Source organism: Cephus cinctus, unplaced genomic scaffold, assembly GCF_000341935.2.
Source record: "Cephus cinctus unplaced genomic scaffold, Ccin1 Ccin1_scaffold0351, whole genome shotgun sequence".
Taxonomy (NCBI): domain Eukaryota; kingdom Metazoa; phylum Arthropoda; class Insecta; order Hymenoptera; family Cephidae; genus Cephus; species Cephus cinctus.
This window is the reverse complement of record NW_014333043.1, coordinates 18185-41205: the sequence shown is the minus strand read 5'-3', so window position 1 is coordinate 41205 and position 23021 is coordinate 18185. Positions and strand designations below refer to the sequence as shown.

The following is a 23021-nucleotide window of genomic DNA, read 5'->3' as shown; positions in this document are numbered from 1 at the left end:
CATCTCTTGCATTCTATTAATTTTAATCGGGCATCGAGAGTGTTTTTACATTCGTCTTACATTGCCATAGTGTAGTCTTAACTACTTGCTTATACATATTTTTGTTTATTCTGCGAAATTAATAAATACGAGAAAACAATAATTGAGTACGTCTAGCGTTCTTAATAAGTCCCATTATCTCGTCCGTAACTCTTTTTTAGTTAAATAATACACTCAGAACAGCAATATAATTACGAGTTTCAAAAATGGGAATCGACGAATCCCAGTGATTCCCCTCGAATTTAAAGAGCCCAAACGCGAACATAATCAACAGCCAGACTTGCTGTTGTGTTGTCACTGAGGTTCCATGTTGGTAGCCAATTAGATCTTGCGTTCCAGAAGTCAGTTGCGGCAGTAGGTGACTTGTTTAACCATGGTTTGGCATTGGGATTAGTAGCGCCATCAGGAAAAAAATTGGTACCACCCACAGCGAGATTTAGAATAATGTAAAACTCTTGGTCGAAGGGCGCCATTTTGGTACCGTATCGCCAAGGGTTCTCGGTTCCTGGTTCACGAGTTTCAAACTGTCCTAAATCCCAGAAATTGGTATTTGGGGTAACTGTACCTATTAATTCATCATCTACCAGGAACGTGATGCTATCTGGATCAAAGACATTAATGAATTATTAAATATGTTAAATAAATGTGGATTGGGGTAAATAATACTTTTAATTCTTACCTGGTGTCCAAATGACTTTGTAAACGTGATAATCTAGATTATATCCTTGCCCGGAAGGTGAATTTTTGAGATAGTGTGCATTTTCATATCCGTTAAGATCGGCATGTGGTCCAAAATGAAGTGTACCTCCTGTCTGCTCTACGCCAATGTTTACGCCATTTTCGTACAGTTGAGTGTTACCACGATTTTCTGTAATATCGATCTCTCCACTTGCAGGCCAAGTTCCGTAAGCATTGTCACGAGGCAGCATCCAGATAGCTTGGAGAAAAAAATGATAAAAATACATTAGTACTCATGGTTTCTGGATGGAAGTCGCGTCTGTGTTAGCTTCGTGCCGACGTTTCGCAAACGTTTCAGTCTGCATCTTCAGGACTAGGAGGCTCCGATACTGAAGCTCCCTGTTGTCAGGAAGTCTTAATACACCTATGGTTGCTCATGCGGATCAGTGCTTCAGCCAATCATAAGTTGTTTTTAGTTGATCAGCTGATCAATTCAATCACAAGTTGTGTTCAGTTGATCAGCTGATCAATTAAAACAACTTATGATTGGCTGAAGCACCGATCCCCATGAGCAACCATAGGTATATTAAGACTTCCTGCCAACAGTCCTGAAGATGCAGACTGAGACGTTTGCGAAACGTCGGCACGAAGCTGAACACAGACGCGGCTTCCATCCGGAATCCATGAGTACTAATGACAGTATTGGCCGCGAAAGCCTAAAATCTCAAAATGATAAAAATACAATTTTTACGTATCATAACACTAAAATTGTGCAATATTTAATTATTGAAATAAAAAGTGACAAAGTAGTTACCTGGCCATAACCAATCTCCAGTAGGCATTTTGGCACGAACATGAACGGTGCCATATTTAAAACTGAAAGAATTAACAGTGCGAAGTCTTGCACTTTGAATTGGATTTATGACATTGTTTGGAGTACCAGTTCTTTCGCAACCATAGAACAATGCATTTGTACATCTAGAATAAAATTATAAAATTAGTTATGATAATTATTTATAAAATTTGATAAAAGCGAATAGTACATACTGATCAGCTGGAGCACCGTTATTTAAGTTCAGTGTACCCGAGGTCAAGAACGCCTCACCATAGGTGTCGGAGGTCAATGTGGGCCGTATCCACAAGGAACCATCAACAGTGTAACTATTACTACGATTATTATGATAGTAATTGAATTCCCAATTCTGTAACATATTAATAATATAGATATACTCAGTACTATTCGATATGATAATTTTGTTCTGATCTGTTACATACTCCTCCACCAGCTGCTGTGATTTCGTGCTGCCATGTCTTAAAGTCCAGGACGTCAAATTCATCCGCGAAGATCAGGTCACCACTGCAATATGGACCTTGAGGGGCTCTGGTACCGCTGGCAACGGTCACGGACTCGCGCACGCAGATTTTACATAGTGCTGTACCGAGTAGACAGTAAACTGTCAGAACCCATGTTATCATCGTGGTTTTCCTGTAACAAATAAAATCCTAACAAACTTCGCCTCCAGTTATGCAAAAAAAATAGGATGTGGTACTTTAACACTAACGTCATACTTTCTGCACTTCCTCAGTAAATGTGAATGTCTGTAAATCTCATCAGCGTTTTATATTCTATTCGAACACGTTGTGGTAGGGGAATTTAAAACGAGCTTGTTCACAGCAAATCATAAGAAATGAAGTTATTAGGTATTGATAAATCATTGATGGTGCTTACTTTGCACACTCACTAATCATTTCCAGCGACATATACAGGGTGTTCGTTATGAAACGCACTGTAGTAACACCATTGCATTCCTTGTCAAATTCTAAAGAATACGTGTATTTTCATTTTTTATTTCATATATCAAAATTTCGAGATAACCAAGGTTGAAGTTGCAGTGATGCGACCAATCAGAACGCGTTTAAACGGAGCGTAAATGACAATTTCACAGGAACTAATAACCGTACAAAACCATGGAAAGATAATGGGGCTAAGGTAACTAAAAAAAAGTTTAATTATAAAATGATATTATTTATATTGTTCTGTTTTTTTAGGCTTTACTGAATTTTTGGAAAGACAAGCAAAACTGGAAAAGTAGTTGGCATTCACCGAATACCTCGCTTCAGATAAATTCCATTGAGATTACAGCTGAATAAATATCAGATTGATCCCATTTTGAAGCACCTGGCATGTATGTGCAATGTCGAACATCTGTTAATACATATCTTAAAAGAAAAATAATAATTCTTAAATATTATCTTAATAAGAGGATCTAGAAATTTGTAGATTCTTTAAAAATACCAACCAAAACCAAATTCTTTATCACAGCATTAAATGTACAATCACATTAAATCAATCTGGAGAGGTGTTTAATCTTCGACAAAGGGTTGAACAAGCAAATCGAAAATTCCGAGATTGCTCATTATAAATTTGTGAATTAGTACATATACAGGGTGTTCGTTATGAAACGCACTGTAGTAACACCATTGCATTCCTTGTCAAATTCTAAAGAATACGTGTATTTTCATTTTATATTTCATATATCAAAATTTCGAGATAACCAAGGTTGAAGTTGCAGTGATGCGACCAATCAGAACGCGTTCAACGGCGCGTAAGTGACAATTTCACAGGAACTAATAACCGTACAAAACCATGGAAAAATAATGGGGCTAACGTAACTAAAAAAAAGTTTAATTATAAAATGATATTATTTATATTGTTCTGTTTTTTTTAGGCTTTACTGATTTTTTGGAAAGACAAGCAAAACTGGAAAAGTAGTTGGCATTCACCGAATACCTCGCTTCAGATAAATTCCATTGAGATTACAGCTGAATAAATATCAGATTGATCCCATTTTGAAGCACCTGGCATGTATGTGCAATGTCGAACATCTGTTAATACATATCTTAAAAGAAAAATAATAATTCTTAAATATTATCTTAATAAGAGGATCTAGAAATTTGTAGATTCTTTAAAAATACCAACCAAAACCAAATTTTTTATCACAGCATTAAATGTACAATCACATTAAATCAAACTGGAGAGGTGTTTAATCTTCGACAAAGGATTAAACAAGCAAATCGAAAATTCCGAGATTGCTCATTATAAATTTGTGAATTAGTACATATACAGGGTGTTCGTTATGAAACGCACTGTAGTAACATCGTTGCATTCCTTGTCAAATTCTAAGGAATACGTGTATTTTCATTTTTTATTTCATATATCAAAATTTCGTGATAACCAAGGTTGAAGTTGCAGTGATGCGACCAATCAGAACGCGTTTAACGGCGCGTAAATGACGTCGCGAGCCAGCCCGCAAGGCCTGCTTACACTAGGCCAATAAGACTAAGAGTATCGTCGTAGTGTTCCGGTTTATCTGCATGTAATTGAGTAAGATACAAGAGACGATACTTTTAGTGTCATTGGCCTAGTGTAAGCAGGCCTTGCGGGCTGGCACGCGACCTTATTTACGCGCCGTTAAACGCGTTCTGATTGGTCGCATCACTGCAACTTCAACTTTGATTATCTCGAATTTTTGATATATGAAATAAGAAATGAAAATACACGTATTCTTTAGAATTTGACAAGGAATGCAACGATGTTACTACAGTGCGTTTTATAACGAACACCCTGTATATGTACTAATTCACAAATTTATAATGAGCAATCTCGGAATTTTCGATTTGCTTGTTTAATCCTTTGTCGAAGATTAAACACCTCTCCAGTTTGATTTAATGTGATTGTACATTTAATGCTGTGATAAAAAATTTGGTTTTTATTGTTATTTTTAAAGAATCTACAAATTTGTAGATCCTCTTATTAACATAATATTTGTGAATTATTATTTTTCTTTTAAGACATGTATTAACAGATATTCGACGTTGTACGTATATGTCAGGTATTTTAAAGAGGGAACAATCTGATATTTATACAGCTGTAATCTCAATAGAATCTATCTGAAGCGAGGTATTCGGTGAATGCCAGGTACTTTTCCAGTTTTGCTTGTCTTTCCAAAAATTCAGTAAAGCCTAAAAGACAGAAAAATATAAATAACATCATTCTATAATTAAACAGTTTTTTTAGTTACCTTAGCCCCATTATTTTTCCATGGTTTTTTACGATTATTAGTTCCTGTGAAATTGTCTGGAAATTCACGAATACCACCAACAGCAATTCCTAGTGTAACGTAGAACTAAAATTCGTAAAAGTATTATAATTCTTTAATTGTTATTAAACACTAATAAAACAATGATATAATTCATACTTCTTTGTCGAACGGAGCTATGTTGCCACCCTTACTCCATATGGTTTCACGACCATAAAGTACTTTATTGGGTGGTCGACACGAACTTTTTCCTTTGCCATCTACTTTGAATGTTAATTCGTCTGTAAAAATTATTCGGCTAATATAATAAAGACACAAATAAAATAAAATGCTATAACCTGTCTAATATGTTACCAGGTGTCCATTTCATGCTATATGTATGAAAATCATCCGACCAAACTGTCCCTCTATGTATGTAAGGTATAAATGGTTGCGTAAAAATTCCTAAATTATCAGGCCAATACATACACCCTCTATAAAGAGCCATTTGCCCATAATTTAATGACTGATTATTTCCAAGCTTCTCATTGCCACGCGAAAAGGCAATTATTATTCGACCAGATATATACCACAATCCATATTCACTGTCTTTTGGCTCGAGCCAGATAACTAAAAACACATACATATATCATATTTTTACTATATCCTACTAATATAATAACAATAATCATTACGACTGTCAATCTTACTTGGATATATCCAATCTCCTTTAGGCATTTTAGCACGGATTTTGACTTCCCCATAGCGAAACGAAATGGACTCCCTTGTACGTATCCTTGCAGCCAATACTGGTGGTAAAACCTGTCACATATTATTTTAAAAATAGAAAAACAGCTCAGATCAGTTAAAAGAATTTATAGCAAAACTTGACACTGACCTGAAAACTCATTGAGTTTCTTGAGCATTCTCCTCCATGTATGGATGCCGTGCATCCTTCCAGATGTAAATTGCCTTTACCATTTTCTCCAACGTTCTTCAATAGAGTTGGTTTTAAATGTAAAATTCCATCGTTAACATAAGCAGTCTGATTTAATTTTACATAAGTAACAAATTCGTAATCCTGTAATAAAACTGTATTTAAATTTCATTCTTTTATAATTTTTAATATAATAATACCACTCACTGGTTCTGTTGGGATGCGAACGTCATACTTCCAAATATCAGTATTAATAAAATTAAAATTATCTTTCAAGATTATTTGACCACGACAAACATGTTTACCATTAACAGTAGTTTCACTGATATCTTGACAGTTTAATATATTCTCATTGCGTCCAGCCAATGGAGCATCTGCACATTAAAGAAATTATTTGTTTTGTTTTTAATTATACATTTTTTCAATTGCACTTACCAGTTGGAATATAAAAATTTGGCAAATCTCCTAATTCTTTATATTGTGCTGACAACGCGATATTGTACGTTGAAATAAGCAGACACCAACATATATTATTCATTCTCTAACATGCACTAGATTAAAGATAAAGATTTTATCAATACTGATAAACAACACCTGACAACACTTTACTATTTTGGTATTACTGTTCTCTCCAGCTTATGCGGATTCTAATAGCTATGCCAACTTGGGGAATTTCCAATCCAGCTTGTATCACGACGTACAGTCGTGTTTTTATTAATTGCGTCATCTTGGGATCTCCCTCTTTGGCATTTCCGTCTGATGTATTATTCATGTTTTTTATTTAGTATTTCCTTTTCTGTGTTTCCTCTTTACGATAAAAGCCGAGAGCGAATATATATTGTAACCAATACATCCGAGGATATTCGTATCGCGGTAATAATAAGATCCCGCTAACCCGAACAACCTTAAATATCAAGTAATAACAATTCGTAGGCATCGCGACGCTCAATTCTTCCGCACCTCTCAGGCCCCCTGGCCTACCGTTGACGGGTATATAAACGGCGACATTTCGCGACTCGAGCATTCTATCACCTGAGCTAGCTAGGTTACCTTTAGTATAGTAAACGAGCAAACCGTCTCGGGCAAGCGGGCAAACCGTCCCACTTGACCATCATATCTAGAGGTACTTCTACTCTTGTAATCCAGCAAACCATCTCTTCTGCCAGATAGAATCAATCTCTGCATTTCAGTCGGACCGTCACTTTGACACGTTTGATCATTGTGCCATTTCCGCTATACATGCTAACTTTGTTTAAAGACTTGCACAACTAGCTACTTTTCGAATGAGACTTCTCACCTCGCCAAGATAGCAACGTTGTTTTAGATAGGACCACGTCTACCTGTGATCACCAGTTCCCATGTGGAAGACTGCTCAACAGCACGACGCTTATATTCTAACGAGTCAACTCTGTAATCAAATTCCGCTGGTCGGAGGCTGCTTTCAGACACGATTCTATATTTCATTTATAGAAAAACAACTAGGGTCAAAATAGAATCACACGAGAGTAGACGGACCTATTATTTCCGGTCCCGTCAGACATATCGTGTAGGTAAACCGCGTCTTACAATCATTATTTCTTTCCGCTTACGTTTATATCTATTCTTCGCTTACTAACATCCAGCATTCTCTAGGCTGGACTTGCACTAACCCTGCTTGTATTCCGTTGTAGGGCAATATATCTTTCTTTTGTAATTTGTAAAACAAAATCTCACTTTTATTTGTTCTCCCAGATATCTTTCCTAAATTCCTAACAGTCGATTCTGGCTCGAACCCGCCTTTTTGGCACGATCCGGAGAACCGTATCGTGCGAATAAGGTTACAATATATACACATAAATACATAGTCGCGAAGAGACTGGTTACATATGCACACACATACGGAGGAAAAATTATAATATAATTTTTTTTTTATAATTTGTATATTATACAACAAAGATCAGAGTCCAAGAGATAGTCAGAATTTTTGTTATATAGTAACAATCATAATTTCTTGTAAAAAATGTACAATCTATTTTATGCAATCTATACTTATTCGAGGACGCTATACAACATACTTCGGGTCAGGGGTTCTATCAGGATTTACATAGTGATTGAGAGTTACAAGTACCGTATCATCGTGAACACCGGAGCAAAAATAATTTCTCGATTATATTTTTTATATCTTTTAATCAGTGTATTCCTTCTAAGGCTGTGTAGGTTCTATACTGGTACAAGTCTGATCCTCCGTATCCGTAAAGGAGTCGACCTCTTCCATTTTCATCGTAGAAAGGATAACGGTACTTTGGCCTGCGATAGAAAAAATATCCACGTTATTAAACAGAATTCCTCGTTTAAGAAATCAAAAGTTAGAAAGATCATCGTTACCTTTCGAAATATTGAAAATTAGGAGCTCTAGGTTGAGCTATTGTTGCTGATGAATGACGAACGATACCAATTAGTACGAATAGTACAATCGCATAGATCCACTGTATATAAGAGATGACAGAGAATATTGACAAATGATAAGAATTAATTCAAAGATAAAAAATGTACATAACATCTTAAATAAACGTTCTGGGAATCCGAGTTAAAATTGGAAAGCGTACGGTTGCCCTTGAACAGTTCTAATTTTTTGCTACTATACACTTTTACCTTGACCATAAATTTCTTTACTTACGTTCAAATATTGCGCCATAATTGTTTGATACTGTGGATTTTATATAGGATTAATAAAAATCCTCGAAATCCTTAATCAAGTGACAACGGATGTTGTCGTGAACGTACACCGTGACGAGTCGTTTGATTCTGTCGGTTCTTAGCTGTTGAAAAGTCATGGAATTCATCGAGAGAAGGGGAAAGGAGTGAAAGTTGTATGGCTGTAGGTAAGTAAGCGATTTACAGGCGATAGTCACGTATACATATTATTAGTATTATTATAATGCGATTGCCGCAAGAAGAAGACCTACGTTTCGGCACGTTAACGTATTCCGTTTTATAAATTAATATGTTTTCCTAAAATTGAATACGTATACAATGAGCCATTGATTTAAAAAATCCAGAAAAATAGTACTTTTAATGGCAGAGGTTGTATCATATATTTTACATGCATACATTATTGGTATCACTGAACCACGGGAACAGTTCTTTTATTATAATTCCTTATGCACTATTCCAAAGAATTCAATGAATATGCGTATGAGAGTCGAAAGTGAACTGTTGGTCATGATCAGAATTTCGTACCCATTTAAATGAACGGGAAAGTAAAGGAAGTTCGAGGCCGTAGTCGCTTTCGCCACTTTTATCGAACGCCATTTCTTCCTACGACTGTACCCCATGGTCCTTTAAATCCGACTCCCATACCCAGCCTAGCAATAAGATCTTCTCCAAGTTTTCCATTCAAGGCTTCAAATTGAACCCTTCTCTGTTTTCCAAGATCAGGATCAAATTCCCACTGCGTCCTCTGAATAAATTATTATATATTAGTATTTGAGTATCGACCATTTTGATAGACAGTAAACAATAATAAATAGCACCTCATGTATTACTGGTACACCTGCCACATTATTCTGAATGAGATCATGTACAAAGGTCAGGACGGATGCTGCCTCTATTCCTGTCTGTACCGTTAACACTATTACCTGCAATTTATATGTATATGTATATTTGTATAATATCAAACTTTAAATCCAGTTGGTTTGGTCACGTGACACCATTTATTACCAGGGTCAATCTCAGGTCCATATTCTCTGATCCTTCTTTGAACGCTTGCGATATAAGACTGATGTAACTCGCATTTAATACCAATGATTCCTGTCTCGTAGAAGAGATTTGCTGAGTAAAGGGGGAAGCCTAGAGTGAGTGAAAGTAAAAATTCAAGAATAAGAAGCAAATACAGAACTTTAAGTTAGGTTATTGGGGAGGTATGACAAACCACGCATGCACCTCGTATCGAGTGGCGGCGCTAAATGAATGACAATTACTGAAATGATTGATCGTTCTATGGATAAGCTAATGTCGAAACATTGTCACGATTCGATAGAAGTCAATAAAACCAATGAATGCGTTCAGGATGTCACACATGTTTGTTATCGTTCTTCGAAGACAGTTACTAGTTTTCAATCATCAGGCCAATCATGCGGATCTTCGTAGGAATTTTCCTTTTTTCTTTGGTAAGACTGTTTTTTTCCATTCCAACGTTTTGTATTTGGCGTACAAAAATTTATATTGTATTTATAGTTCTGCTCTTGTTCTGCTACGGTGGATGATCTTCTGCCTGGTATTATCTCCTTCGGCAATGAAATAGTTACTGGATTTAATAAGGGTATTGCTACTATTCGTCAATATGCTCTGGGACCACCAGGTCCTGAGAAACAATATATCGAATTTCGACCTGACGATGGACCGCGTGCTTCTTTTGAATATCAAAGACGTTATGGTAGGCGGGGTGAACGTCTTATAGAGATGCTAGGATCCGGTGTATTTACACAGCCTCCAGTTCACTTCCAACAAAATGCTCCATTGAGACATCAGTGAATGTAATGACTAAATAAAGTATGTGTATTTATTTCAAGGGAGAATAATAATGTCTAATGACATTATGATAAAAGAATGATACTGGTAATAATATACAAATTAATTTATAATGCCCAAGTTTGGACGCTCAGTCTTTCATAATCATTTATTTAAGAAATCAGGTTTATGTATCACCTACATGTTAGAGGGTTCATTAATAATATATGGCCATGTGTAAAAATGTTCAAATGTTTTATTAAATGTTGATTCGTTATAATAAGCTTGTCTCATTCTATCAGTTTCCATCCTGATCTTTATATCCGAGAAAATGAAAAATCGGTCATCATATGAAATAATGTTAACAAATGTTCCATCAAATATATACGATGCCGAAGATTCAATTTTCTTTTCTCAAACATATTCATTCGTATAAATCTGGTACTAAAGGTTCACTATATATTACTGGAAGTGTAGAGGTTACGTTTCAGGCCCTTGTGGATAACGTGAAGTTAATAAAAAAACTATGTCATCCTTACGAAATTCCGTCTGGCTGTTCTCTCTCGAAACACTTTTACAAGTTTAAATAATATTACTTGCAACGGTTCCTGCTTTAAAAGCATGATAATCTTCAGTAGTCCTCATCTAAAGGTTTACTAGAGTTATCTCCTCTTATACTGTATGAGGAAAGTATTTTAATTCGTTTGAAGAATTACCATTGACAAATCTATGCGGTGCTAATTTTTGCGAATAATTGTTAGCTGTAACCAAGATATGTTACACTTATAAACTCATAAACGGAAACAGTTTCAAAATTGAGGAGAAGCAAATAACTAACGATTACAATGATTTTCTTTGTTGGATGTCGTGTGATGTTGGGGATAGATGCTTCACGAACACTAAAAACTGAATCAAAATAACTCCCACTGCAACTAGTCTCGAAAAGGGGTTAAATAATTTCAGATACTAAGACCAGACATAATGCTCTTTAAGATTTAGAAAAATTCTAAAGAGAAGCTCACATAGTTTCAGTAGACTACTGATCAGGTTGCTCCGGATTTTGAGATGGGTTTCCTGCTAGATTTCCTACTCATCCTTATAGTCTCAGATTAGTTTTCTCTGTCTGAACATCCATAGGACATCCGAAGTACATTTTGAATAATATATTACATAACAAAATTTTAATATTAGATTACCCAAATTTACATTGTACGGAAATTATTAGAAAGGTTCGCCACTGTGTCGCTCATTTTCTGCTTCTATTGTACCTCTTGTCCGCACGGTCCCCTGTTCTACTGTGGGAGAAGCAGCCAGCGAGAATAACCGGTCAAGTAATGGATACAGACCGGTTTGAATATCACAAGAGAATATAACAGTATTGGGACGATGACATCTCGATTTTGATGTCGACCAGTTTTTAATGTACACAGTTCAACGTATAAAATCTACACATGAAGTGACGTGCGATTATGTTAATTTTATAATAAAATAAATCTTTTTCTTCTTTAGAGATACTCTTTTTGAAGTATCCACTTTAACTGTAGTTTATTAATTCCTCATAGTGACGATGAGACCCTATAGATTGAATGATGCTAAGGGTCATTTATAATGCCCAAATTTTTATGTAATCGATTTCAAGAGCTGTGGAATCCTCTTTCCATGTCTCATGCCATAAGTTAGTCGCAGTGAAGAAGTTGAAAAGCGCCTAAAGTGAAACAAAGTCATATAAGATATATGTATATCGTATAGATAATAAATTTACTTTTTATGCTATTTATACCTTGGAGGCGATATTACGCCAGGGTTTTCTGTATCCATTACTGGTACTGTTGTCCGCAAATTCACCATATCCGCCCACGGCCACGCCGATGGTTAAGTAATACTGAACAAGTACAAAAAGAGAAACATATTGTTATGCCAGTGAGGTAAATAAAATATAAAAACAATTAGCATGTGCACGAATTTTTGTGTAGGAATGCACAATTTATATTATCTCTATTTATTTCTTATTGCTCACCGGCTTGTCGAATGGAGAACTCGTCTGTCGCACTTTATTACCATACTGAGTGCCGTCTACTTTAACGATTATTCTATCCTGTCTCCATTCTAATTCGTAAGTATGATATTCATTAGACCAGAAATGTTGTGAATATTTTTTCGCCATGTATTGCCATCTCTTTGCACCCACGCCCAGGGCATCTATACCACCTGCACCCAGAAGACGACCTCCGACGTCTGTTCCATCAACCATGCGTAATTCCTGATTGCCGGAAGAATAAGCTATCCTCATCTGGGGGGGATTTAATTCCCCGTTTAGAGGATTTAAGGGATCCAGCGTAAGAACTTTGAGAACGTAAACACATTATGGTAATGCAATTATTGGCAATTTTGTATTTGACCTTACAAAACACTTACGTGGATAAATCCAATCGCCACGAGGCAATTTCGCCCGGATTTCTATACGTCCGTAGATGAAATTGAAAGTCATTTTTGTGTCGAGTCGACCTGACAACACTGGTGGAAGAATTGATGATCCTCTTGCTTGACGATGACAATACTCTGATCCTACTACTTCTGTGCAGCTGTTGTAGATTATTATAAATTAAAAAAATAATTATTTGTTTGCCAACGTTTATTTATGCTTTCAAATGATTTTATTACTTCTCCAGTACGAGGTGGCCATGACGTACGAACTGTGCGTTATACTTCTCTTGCATAAGTGTTGGTTGTATTTTTAATATTCCATTCTTTAATTGGACATTATCTGAATCTTTTGTATAAACGACAAACTCATAATCCTAGAAAATTCTCAATTATCATATCATTTATATGAGAAATCCAGTTTCATAACTCACCGGAGCACCAGAGAAGCGTTCATTGACGTGCCATCGCCATGTCTGTATATTTTCAAATTGTTCATCAAATATTAATTCGCCGGAACAAGCTTGTCGTAGTTCACCAGTCTCCATTTTAATTCTCGTGTCCGAAAGGACACAAGATGGGTTATCAGTTGGAGTAACGTTAACAGGAGTTCCATCGAAATTATAAAATTCTGAAAATCCATACAAGATCTGTATCTTTTGACATATTCAATTATTTTTATTTATTACGAACCGTTTACTACGTATTGTTGATCCAATAAATTATATCCCAGACCCTTATAGACGACGTGAATCCAGTAGTAGACGATATCGCTCTTATGAAGTTGCGTTTGTTTATCCTCGTAAGTCCATAAACCGTTTCGTGCCTTAACAATGTCTCTAGCAATAGTTCCGGCTTCAAGGCCATTAAAATCTTCATTGATCTTCACATGAAAGGCTACTAATGTTATCCCCTCTTCGTCTGTACGAGGAAATAAATGCAATTTAATAAATTCTTGGAATTCTTGCTGATAACTTTATACGTACTCGCATATCAATTACTCAGCTATCTTCAGTTTATAAAATTCATAAAAAATAGGGAAATACAAACTATTTTCATTTGTAAAAGTTACGAGAAATAAAATCATCTTTCAAAGGTTATCGTTGGTTTATCAATTTTAAAAGGAAAGTTTTTAGAAATAATTATTAAAGAATTTTTTTAGATTTTATTGTATTCTAAATTTCAGATTTCCATTGAATTCCTTTACTTTCAAAATAACTTTGTAAACCGTTCTAAACACTAATCGCTATAAGAACCGGAAAATCAAGTTTACAATATTAAATAAGACTAAAAAGGCTTCCGCTTACGTGCCTGGAATGGATATACGTATTCCTTTAGGATGAATCGGTACCACTGTAGCTAACGGCGGTGTATATTGTCCTTTTATTATATCCACTAGGAATGCTATGAAAAATAGCACAAATTCTTTTCTTATATTCATTGCGTTGAACAAAAAAGAAACACTGTCACTGGATGCAATAAAACAATGCTTTAAACGCCTATCAAATCGTAAGCTATAGTTACAACTTGGTGCGAGGCTCTACAGTGCCTCTTGATTCAGCTATAATACAGTAATAATTTGAAATCGGAGTAAAGAAAATCCCTATTTTATACAGTCTGCTTTCCGCAGAGTATAGAGAACGTGCACCGTTCACGATTAGAGCTGTAATACGCAGCAAGAAGACAGCAAGCGTGCTTGAAATACTGGAAGCCATTGATTCTCCTTAGAATCACGGTCGTGCTTTGCGATTGGCGGAGACTTATTTTAATGACACATCGCCTCGTATCGTGGGAATGCTGTTTCCTTATTTTAGATGTTTTTTTTTGTAAATATAAATTACATGGGACCTTTGGAGGTAAAATTATCTAAGTATCAATTAAAATAATATGTTTAAATTATTTAGGAAGTTGCGTGACTGTAGTATTCTAATGTAGCCTTAAATCTTTTTTTGTCTTCATAGAAAAAAGTTTATTATATTTCTCAAGTAAATACATATAATTTTTCGTAATTAACGGTGCGTGAATATTCCACCTCCCAGTGATAAATATTTATATGGCCGTGCCCGTGTTCTTCCTCTTACTGTATGGAAGAAGATCTTCTCACGAGGTGCCATACACTCAGTCTCTAAATAAATGTCAAAACATGCTCGTAAACGTTGCAATTGAGCAGAGAGGGTTGGCGGTTTTTCCCACATAACATTTACTTCCCTTTCGATATCGCGTAGAATGTCTGGAGATATTGGTACGGTTTGATTAATCTTGATACCAAAAACTGGCATCACCCTTGGATAATCTGGTTTAATAGCGATGCGAGATACAAGTTCACCTAAAAATATTTTTACGGTTTTTGTATGCAGTAAGACATATATTTTCTGAAATTATGTTAATGATAGGGTGTACGCACTACTTCCTCGACGTAGGACAGCTTCGTAGAATATATCAACTGGTGACACTAGACCCTGTTGACAAAATGGTGGCATGTCCGGATAACTGGAATAACTCTTCCATGTTATTGTGGAAAACCTATACAGACTTGTAGACACCTTCTGCGGCATGGGGTCGACGTTGTTGGTGAATATTGACAAATTTCCGGATTCTAATTGACGAATTTCCGCGCACAATTCTAAACGCGCTCTTACGCGTCTCTTTATCTCTTTCAAGACACATTCTACGCTGTCCTGTGCGAGTACTTGATTTGTAACCTGCCAAGACAATGGAGTTTGAATATTTGATTTTATCCATTGAGAACAAATACAATTTGTAATTAATAGGAGCACCTTTTGTTCTTGAGGGTCAGTAGATATAAAGTGTAAACCCGCCATTCGTTGGGCCCATTTATAGGGAATTCCTACTTCCAGTGTAGAGAATGGGCCCAAATTATGTCTTAGTAATTGGTAATGATTCGCAGGATTGGGGCTCTCCAATCCAAAATCTTTTGGATACAATTCGCGTAAGATAGAGTCGGATACAAGCATGTCCCTGTTTTATTGAAAAAAAACTGTAGAATTTTGAAAAATTTGCGCACATCTGTGGATTCTAATATATGCTTACCCTGCACTTATTCCACCGACATTGTCTGCATCAAGTTTTGATTCCACCGTGATAACTTTCAAGAAAGTCATATAATAAAATTGTAACGTCAATTTTGTATCCATCTTGAGTACAATAATAATCTTAACGCTAAGTGGATGTCTATGTAGAAGTCTCGATCGTTTTTCTTCCTGTCTGGCTTCTTTTGACAGTCTGTGGTGTCTCTTTTTATGCACCGGAATTTCTTCCACGATATTTTCTGACTGCGTTTCTGCATCTGAATCAGATTCTTGCGTGCCCTCTTGATCGTTTGATCGTTTCGCGTCATCATCATCACCCTCCACACTCACCACAAGAGACGAATCTACAAGACATAAAGTTGAAGAACAATTTATAGATTTTGAACAAATTGTTTTGTATATTATTTATTGTTTCATACCATAAGCGTCTCTATAGGCAGTAGCTTTGGCATAGAGAACATATAAAGGTGACGCCAGCAATGCTGCTTTTTTATGCTCCTGCCTAACTTTGTCCAACGGAAGACCAAGGCTATCCTGTAAAGGCTTGCTAGCCTATCGGCAAATTATTGTAGGGTTACACTGTTGCAAAGTTATGAAGAACTATGCTTGAAATAAAATATATTTACTTCTAGGATCAAACGTAGTTGTGGAGCCAGATTATCAAGTCTTGTCTGTTTAGATTCTATACCCGATGCTGCACTTTTTTTACTTTCTGTGAGTTCATCGCATAAAGCTGCAAGTTGTTTTCGTTGAGTCAATTCCCATTCTAAACGTGCAAGTCTTAATTGATGTGGATCATTTTTGGTAATATCCTGTTAAACGTAAAGTATCAATATTTTACTGGATATTTATAACTGCATTGTCAAATATCAAATACTTACAGGTCTTGAAACATTTTCTGGTGCTTCCTTATAGAATTCTTCCTCAGGTACTAATTCTATAGATTCGTCTTTAGATCTACATAAAAATTTGTGAGTTATATCTTATACACATCATTGGAAATTCAATAAAATATTATATGAAACATACTTGAATTGGAGACATTTTACAACTTCTTTTTTTAGATGCATAACTTCATATAATAAATTTTGCAAATGAAGATGTCTACTATCGACACTACTTTTTGCTGATATAAGAGAATCTCTTGCAAATTTAGTTCTAAATTTCTCCATTCGATTAAGCTTTTTCAATTCGATAAATGCTAAAGCAGTAGTAACCTGAAGCTCATGTACGTCGGTTTTTGCCTAAAATACATAATGTGTAATTAAATTTAAAAAAATAAATGGCCTAAGAAAAATATGAAAAATTTTACGAACACAATCGTCTCCACAGCCTTTCAATTTTGCTATATTTTTCATAGCCTTGCGTATGTTTTCACATGTTAACAAGAAACTCTCTGAATCCTTCTCAGAAGATCGTTCGTGAGCTTCTTTCTCCTCATAATTTATAATAGCCTAAAATAAAATAGTAATAATCCTACATTCTCAAATAATATTTCTCTTCTAATCAATAAATAAGTTACTTACCTTGTATATATCACCATCTTTCACAGTATTAGCCGTAGTACTCCCTATAGATTTTCTTCTTTTCTTTGAACTGTCTGATTCATTTTCCTTACCCATTATTTCCCACTAAGAAGTTGAGTAAACGTTTTCGAAAATCTTAAATAATTTCAGAACACAATTTATAGGTTACGTTCACCCGTAGTTCGCGAAGCGCGCTTCCTCACGAGAGAGGGAAAAGGTGAATTTAGAGTAGGGATATTAGATAACTATGTTATATGTTTTAAATGATAGTAATAACCAAACCTGCTTAAATGCTCCTTAGAATTGAATAATTTAAAAAAAGGAAGAATAAAAAATGCTCAACTATACGTACTTAAACAGCAATTATTAATCAATCCGATACTCATATAATTTACCACACAAGCATACATAAGATATCATGACATAACACAATATATATAGTAAATTATTATAGACAATGCAATGGTAATCAACAAATAATAAATATAAATCAATTAAAAGTTTATTTTACCAGAATAGAATATTATAGACACTATTAAAAGTCCATTAATTAAATATCATCTCACAGGAATTAATAAAATGGTGCTTGTTAAAGAATCATGTAGTAACACTAATATATAATACTTCATTGATACGAACAAGTGGAGAACTGGTCATCACGCCTTAATTACCTCCTAGCAATTATAATAATTGTCCATGTGGACAAATAAACCGTATCGCGTGGACAGAATAAGTTTCTCTAAATGAGTAACTCTAATAAGCTAAGTGAAGCAATATTTAACGAAGTTCCAGTATGTTTCTTCGACTACGCGTGTCGTTTCCATAGATACCAGAAAGTATGGCCGTTCGCTTAACAGTTCATGAGTGACGGCTGGCACGAGTAGCTGGAATCGAAACGTTTCTCAAGTACTTCTCCAAAGTTTCATTTGCAATTCAAACGTAAGTTCATTATACTAATTGAATATTACGCACAAATGAATTTTAATATCGCTTGTTGTTTATCAGTATGATTCTCTTCTAATTTTTAAGTGTTCTGCGTGTTTCTGCCGTACTAGGTGTTTCCTTGCTCGTCTATAACCTGAAGCCACAATTAATAAGGAATGACAGTACTACTACGGTCGAAGGGAATGAATATAAGATTACCTTAGCTGTGGTAAATTGAAGACCTCTTTGACGGTTATTGCACTTCACACTTCTAGAAATATTATCGGTTTATTTTGATATTAATATTATAATGGTCTTCGTATACATAAAGAAGGTCCTTGCGTAGAAACGAGAACGGTTCTTAGGATCTTGAGAAAAATCCATAGAATCGCGTGTCTAAGTTGCCGAGAGTCGCTCTGTAGTCTCGACATGCAAACTTAAGAAAATACTAATCTCCATATTGGCTCGATATATTCTGCCCTACTTCGCCAATATCTTGTATTTTATTTCACGCATTTTATTTTGGAGTACATGAAAATTTACAGTTGACACTTGGAGTCTTCCCTTTTGGAGTAAAAAAAATGAAACTTATAATTTTTTAGTTCTCTATTACAATAAGGATGTCAAAATATCATATTTTTATCAAAATCATTTACATAAAAGTATCTTTATACTATATCATTCATAAATCCTACTACTAACATAAGCATATAAATAATACTATATACTGTATTGACATATAGTTATCGGTAGTCTCGGCATGCAAACCTAAGAAAATGCTATATAAATAGTTTTCTAACATTTATATATCTATAAATAATTCACTAGCAAGTATCCCGAATGTCGCACGAGTATCGTATCTACGGCAGTAGTTGAATCAATACATTGTCTTCGACCCTGGTATCTAGCAATGCCACTGAAACTCGTGAATTATGTAATATCTTGGTCTTGGCCATTACGGAGCCTCTGACTTAAGAACTTACCTTAGAAATGATATACTATATAGAGTTAGTTTACAGTCAGCAAGAGGAAACTCCCAGGTACAGTATCTATAGTTATTAAACATTATTGGACAAAAGGATCACACTCAAGGGTAACTTGAATAACTCAGTATAGGTTCATCAACCTTAAAATTTATAGTTAAAAAGTTTCATCGTTGACCCAGCTTTTGGTCTATTATTCGAAATGCTGAAAGATTAATGACAAATCAATAAAATATACATTTAACACGGCACAAGTGGCACTCACGACTTTAGACTTTTTAGTAATAGTCTATTCAATAAATATTGTACCTATTGAAATAATTTGAGATTGAAATTTAATTCCTGGTTGATACTAGTGATAAATCGATTTTCCTTTTTATGTACAGCCATGTGAGAAGAAATAACATTACGTATAATGGCGTCTGATGATGACTCCGTAATACTACGTTAATGATTCGTCGGAGAAGCAAGGATTTCTGATAAGATTGATCCTGTTAAATTGCCAAAAATTGAAAGCAGGATGAATCGGTATATAACAATGAATCAGCTAGGCGATGGTACCTTCGGTTCTGTCGTCCTTGGTGAACGTATTGATACAGGGGAGAAGGTGGCTATTAAGAGAATGAAACGAAAATACTATTCTTGGGAGGAAGCGATGAATCTACGTGAAGTTAAGGTTTGTTTAAACGTAATGTTAAAGTTCGAATTTATGCAGAATGTGTAATGTAACGTAAATTTTGTTTAGTCTCTGAAGAAGCTGAGTCATGCCAACGTAGTGAAGTTAAAGGAAGTTATTAGAGAAAATGATGTTTTGTACTTTGTATTTGAATACATGAAGGAGAATCTTTATCAATTAATGAAGGACAGGTATTCAGAATATTTTGATATTTTCATTGGGATATGAGATGCATATATGAATTATTATATTTTTTATTTATTATAGAGAGAAGCTATTTCCTGAACCTGTTGTTAGGAATATGGTTTACCAAGTCCTGCAGGGTTTGGCATTTATGCATAAACACGGGTTTTTTCATCGTGACATGAAACCAGAAAATTTGTTATGCATGGGACCCGAACTTGTTAAAATAGCAGATTTTGGATTAGCAAGAGAAATACGATCACGGCCACCTTATACGGATTATGTTTCAACACGTTGGTACAGAGCACCGGAAGTATTACTGCATTCGACAACCTACAACAGTCCAATAGACATATGGGCGGTTGGATGTATAATGGCAGAACTCTATACATTTAGTCCACTATTTCCTGGAAAGAGCGAGATAGATGAGATCTTTAAGATCTGTTCTGTTATCGGTACTCCCGATAAGGACGATTGGCCAGAGGGTTATCAATTGGCAGCAGCGATGAATTTTAAATTTCCAAACTTCACGCGGACTTCCTTAAGCATTTTGATACCAAATGCTAGTCAGGAAGCTGTTACACTAATGGAGGATATGCTGCAGTGGAATCCAACAAAGAGACCCACTGCCCAACAATCGTTAAGGTACAGTTTTAAAGATATTTCACATATTTCTCATAAGCGATGCCAACTCATACGGTTCTGCAGGTATCCATATTTTCAAGTGGGAGGGCCGAGAGTAGTCAGTAGTAAGAAAATTGGCGTAGGATCTCAGAGAGAGATTCTAGTTAATAGAGTTAACATGGCATTACCACAACCTTCACCACCGCCACCCCAACTTCCGGCAGCACCGGGCATGTTGCGGCAACCGATATCTTTGAGCGACTATGACCAGACGGATGTCATCGTTGGCGGGACGAGTTTACGACCATGTAGGGTATCGGAAATGGTACCGGTACAACCGCGACAGCAGCCAGTGTTGCCGTTATTAAATCATAACGAACGTAAACGTGAAAATTCTGTGAAATGGGACGGCGATGGAATTAAGGATAGTCTCGAGGATGATTTTGCTAATCTCCTAGGGTAGGCATATTAATACATTTGTTTTTATACAGCGTAAGCATATTGAACACACAATGACTTATTTTTTAGAAGTAAAATTATCCCGGACAATTCAAATGGCAAGTACCCAGTCCATGAGAGAATATCTAAGGAGAATCGTGCCAATTGGAATGGTAACTATCCTAACATAGAGAATCAAAAGCAAACAAATGCCAACTGGTCCCTGCCCAATTGGTACGAGCAAGCTCCTGCGAGAAACTGGCGTCAGTCTCAAACAAATTTGAAGAGTACGCGTAAAGTCTCAGCCAAGCAACATTATCTCAGCGTGGCTCGGTACGTCGCAGGCCAGAGCACAAATTTACCTTCCAGGTATCGACAACTTAGAAATCTTGTCCATGAAAATAAAAAAAAAACCCACCCCGCTCTTCTCTACAGAATTACTTTCCATAATAGGAAATCTTAATAAATCATTAAATGCATAACTTTATCATTTAATAGAAATGGCGACGGAGACTCTAATAGATCTGCTTTAAACCATTCCAACATCATAGTCAATGGTACGAGTGTACTTCCATCAGCAGCTCCAGACAAGTTGAATGGCTTCGCAGACTCTTTTTGGACTCCTCGAGAAACTGTGGATACTTTAAAAACAGCCAAACAACATTATATGACACGTAGTCGTTACGTATCCGAGCCAAATGCCAGATTGCCCTACGCCAGTGTCTATGGTATGTAAAAGGCTCGTTTGAACTATACCAATCAATATCAAAATTTTCATCCAATAAGAATTTTTGCTACTACCTTTGCAGAGACAAACGCAGCTACAAACAGGACCGCAGGATTACAGTCCAATCTATTCGGCGGTGTCCTGAAGACAAGGCCAACTGCTGGTCTGCATGGACGTACGGATTGGGCTGCTAAATATCTTAAATGACCTCAAGCAGAATCATTATCCAATGGTAATTCATATATAGAAGCAAACGACAATCGTCAATTCGCCAATGGCGATGCGTATCAAACTGTGATATAAATGTCCTGACGACGTGACCAAATACCTGATTATCCATAACATAGGATATACGTGGTTTTTACTATCATCATCAATTTGGATATCCAATATTGGTTTATCTCTACGATCGTCATAGGACCTGTATAACATTTAACGAACCAGTATTTCCAAACGAATGAGAGAATGAATGAAACGAAATGAATGGTTAAGAGTGACTAAGAGAGTATATAATCAAACTTATCGCATATTTAATATCTGTGTCAAATAATTCGAATTGGCTATATGTATTTCTAGTTTTCTTGAAGAGAGAAACTTAAAAGAATACTCTCAAAGTTCCCTTTTCGGAAAAGATTATAACCAGCTGGTATTATTTTTATGTTAAAAATCCAAAAGACAGCCAATCGAATCGTAGTTCTAGTATGGAAGAGTAATGGTAGTGCCGATTACGTTGTAATAGTTGTATAAGATATTACGCATATATATGTATATATACATACAGATATATTTATTATTTGTACATACTATAATAAGTTCAATGGGAAGCGATCGTGGATGTTTTCAAAAATTGTTAGTCATTTTTCTTTTGATTTTTTTAAAAAATTTGAAAATCCCATTCACGGACGACACCAACGTTAGGAGATTTTATTTTTCACTTTTCAGAAACTCGTGCGTGTCGCCTGCGAGGGATGTAAAGTTCTAACAAAAATTAATAAGATAAACAAAAAAAATAGATGATAAACTCTTGCTCCTTCCAAAAAAAATTACGTTTTTCCATTTTCCTCGCGATATCTCAAGGACCATTCGACGATCCTTTCCCACGGCACTTATTGTTAGACACAATGTTCAGAAATAGGGCATTGCGACGAAAAATATAATATACAATGAAAAGATTCTCTCTCGTTGTGACGTTTTCTCTTTCCACGACACAATCCTTAACAAGTCGGTGTATCCATAAGTCATTTTTGT

General features: G+C 35.6%; 7 protein-coding genes across 12 annotated transcripts; 2 read left to right on the top strand and 5 right to left on the bottom strand.

The window, feature by feature from the left end:
- Positions 1-2: 2 nt before the first annotated feature.
- LOC107267136 lies at positions 3-6423 on the bottom strand. Its single transcript, XM_025084395.1, has 11 exons — positions 6169-6423; positions 5941-6107; positions 5695-5877; positions 5507-5618; positions 5172-5426; positions 4977-5098; positions 1993-2220; positions 1765-1919; positions 1532-1695; positions 719-976; positions 3-640 (listed from the first exon to the last, which is right to left on the bottom strand). The coding sequence occupies exons 1-11, from the start codon at positions 6269-6271 to the stop codon at positions 282-284; spliced, it is 2106 nt and encodes a 701-aa protein (XP_024940163.1). The 5' UTR covers positions 6272-6423; the 3' UTR covers positions 3-281.
- Positions 6424-7882: 1459 nt separating this feature from the next.
- Positions 7883-8527, bottom strand: LOC107267160. The gene is made up of 3 exons (XM_015738479.2): positions 8390-8527; positions 8098-8198; positions 7883-8019 (listed from the first exon to the last, which is right to left on the bottom strand). The coding sequence occupies exons 1-3, from the start codon at positions 8405-8407 to the stop codon at positions 7902-7904; spliced, it is 237 nt and encodes a 78-aa protein (XP_015593965.1). The 5' UTR covers positions 8408-8527; the 3' UTR covers positions 7883-7901.
- On the bottom strand, positions 8403-9707 carry LOC107267159. 2 transcript variants are annotated; one of them, XR_003059512.1, is made up of 4 exons: positions 9433-9578; positions 9246-9350; positions 8953-9172; positions 8403-8531 (listed from the first exon to the last, which is right to left on the bottom strand). XR_003059512.1 is itself a non-coding variant. In XM_015738477.1 (4 exons), exons 2-4 carry the CDS (start codon positions 9451-9453, stop codon positions 9011-9013), a joined length of 288 nt encoding a protein of 95 aa, XP_015593963.1. In that variant the 5' UTR covers positions 9454-9561; positions 9644-9707; the 3' UTR covers positions 8825-9010. The 2 variants fall into 2 exon arrangements, 1 of the variants encoding a protein (XP_015593963.1); XM_015738477.1 differs by lacking the exon at positions 8403-8531 and adding an exon at positions 9644-9707 and having other exon boundaries at positions 8825-9172; positions 9433-9561.
- A 47-nt stretch (positions 9708-9754) lies between these two features.
- LOC107267158 lies at positions 9755-10276 on the top strand. Its single transcript, XM_015738476.2, has 2 exons — positions 9755-9881; positions 9949-10276. Exons 1-2 carry the CDS (start codon positions 9846-9848, stop codon positions 10243-10245), a joined length of 333 nt encoding a protein of 110 aa, XP_015593962.1. The 5' UTR covers positions 9755-9845; the 3' UTR covers positions 10246-10276.
- Positions 10277-10457: 181 nt separating this feature from the next.
- On the bottom strand, positions 10458-14364 carry LOC107267154 (beta-1,3-glucan-binding protein). Its single transcript, XM_015738467.2, has 8 exons — positions 13954-14364; positions 13336-13563; positions 13077-13273; positions 12883-13019; positions 12637-12803; positions 12239-12564; positions 12002-12103; positions 10458-11926 (listed from the first exon to the last, which is right to left on the bottom strand). The coding sequence occupies exons 1-8, from the start codon at positions 14081-14083 to the stop codon at positions 11825-11827; spliced, it is 1389 nt and encodes a 462-aa protein (XP_015593953.1). The 5' UTR covers positions 14084-14364; the 3' UTR covers positions 10458-11824.
- A 225-nt stretch (positions 14365-14589) lies between these two features.
- On the bottom strand, positions 14590-17455 carry LOC107267150 (THO complex subunit 5 homolog). The gene is made up of 10 exons (XM_015738462.2): positions 17219-17455; positions 17009-17146; positions 16722-16936; positions 16574-16649; positions 16319-16504; positions 16112-16244; positions 15694-16036; positions 15420-15621; positions 15047-15344; positions 14590-14968 (listed from the first exon to the last, which is right to left on the bottom strand). Exons 1-10 carry the CDS (start codon positions 17312-17314, stop codon positions 14652-14654), a joined length of 2004 nt encoding a protein of 667 aa, XP_015593948.1. The 5' UTR covers positions 17315-17455; the 3' UTR covers positions 14590-14651.
- A 327-nt stretch (positions 17456-17782) lies between these two features.
- LOC107267153 (serine/threonine-protein kinase ICK) lies at positions 17783-22947 on the top strand. 5 transcript variants are annotated; one of them, XM_015738466.2, is made up of 9 exons: positions 17783-18157; positions 18274-18371; positions 19512-19801; positions 19871-19992; positions 20069-20629; positions 20693-21067; positions 21137-21379; positions 21545-21774; positions 21856-22947. In XM_015738466.2, the coding sequence occupies exons 3-9, from the start codon at positions 19646-19648 to the stop codon at positions 21978-21980; spliced, it is 1812 nt and encodes a 603-aa protein (XP_015593952.1). In that variant the 5' UTR covers positions 17783-18157; positions 18274-18371; positions 19512-19645; the 3' UTR covers positions 21981-22947. The 5 variants fall into 5 exon arrangements, with proteins under 5 accessions (XP_015593952.1, XP_024940165.1, XP_024940166.1 ...); XM_025084397.1 differs by having other exon boundaries at positions 21137-21415; XM_025084398.1 differs by having other exon boundaries at positions 18274-18394; positions 21137-21415.
- The last annotated feature ends 74 nt before the right edge of the window (positions 22948-23021 follow it).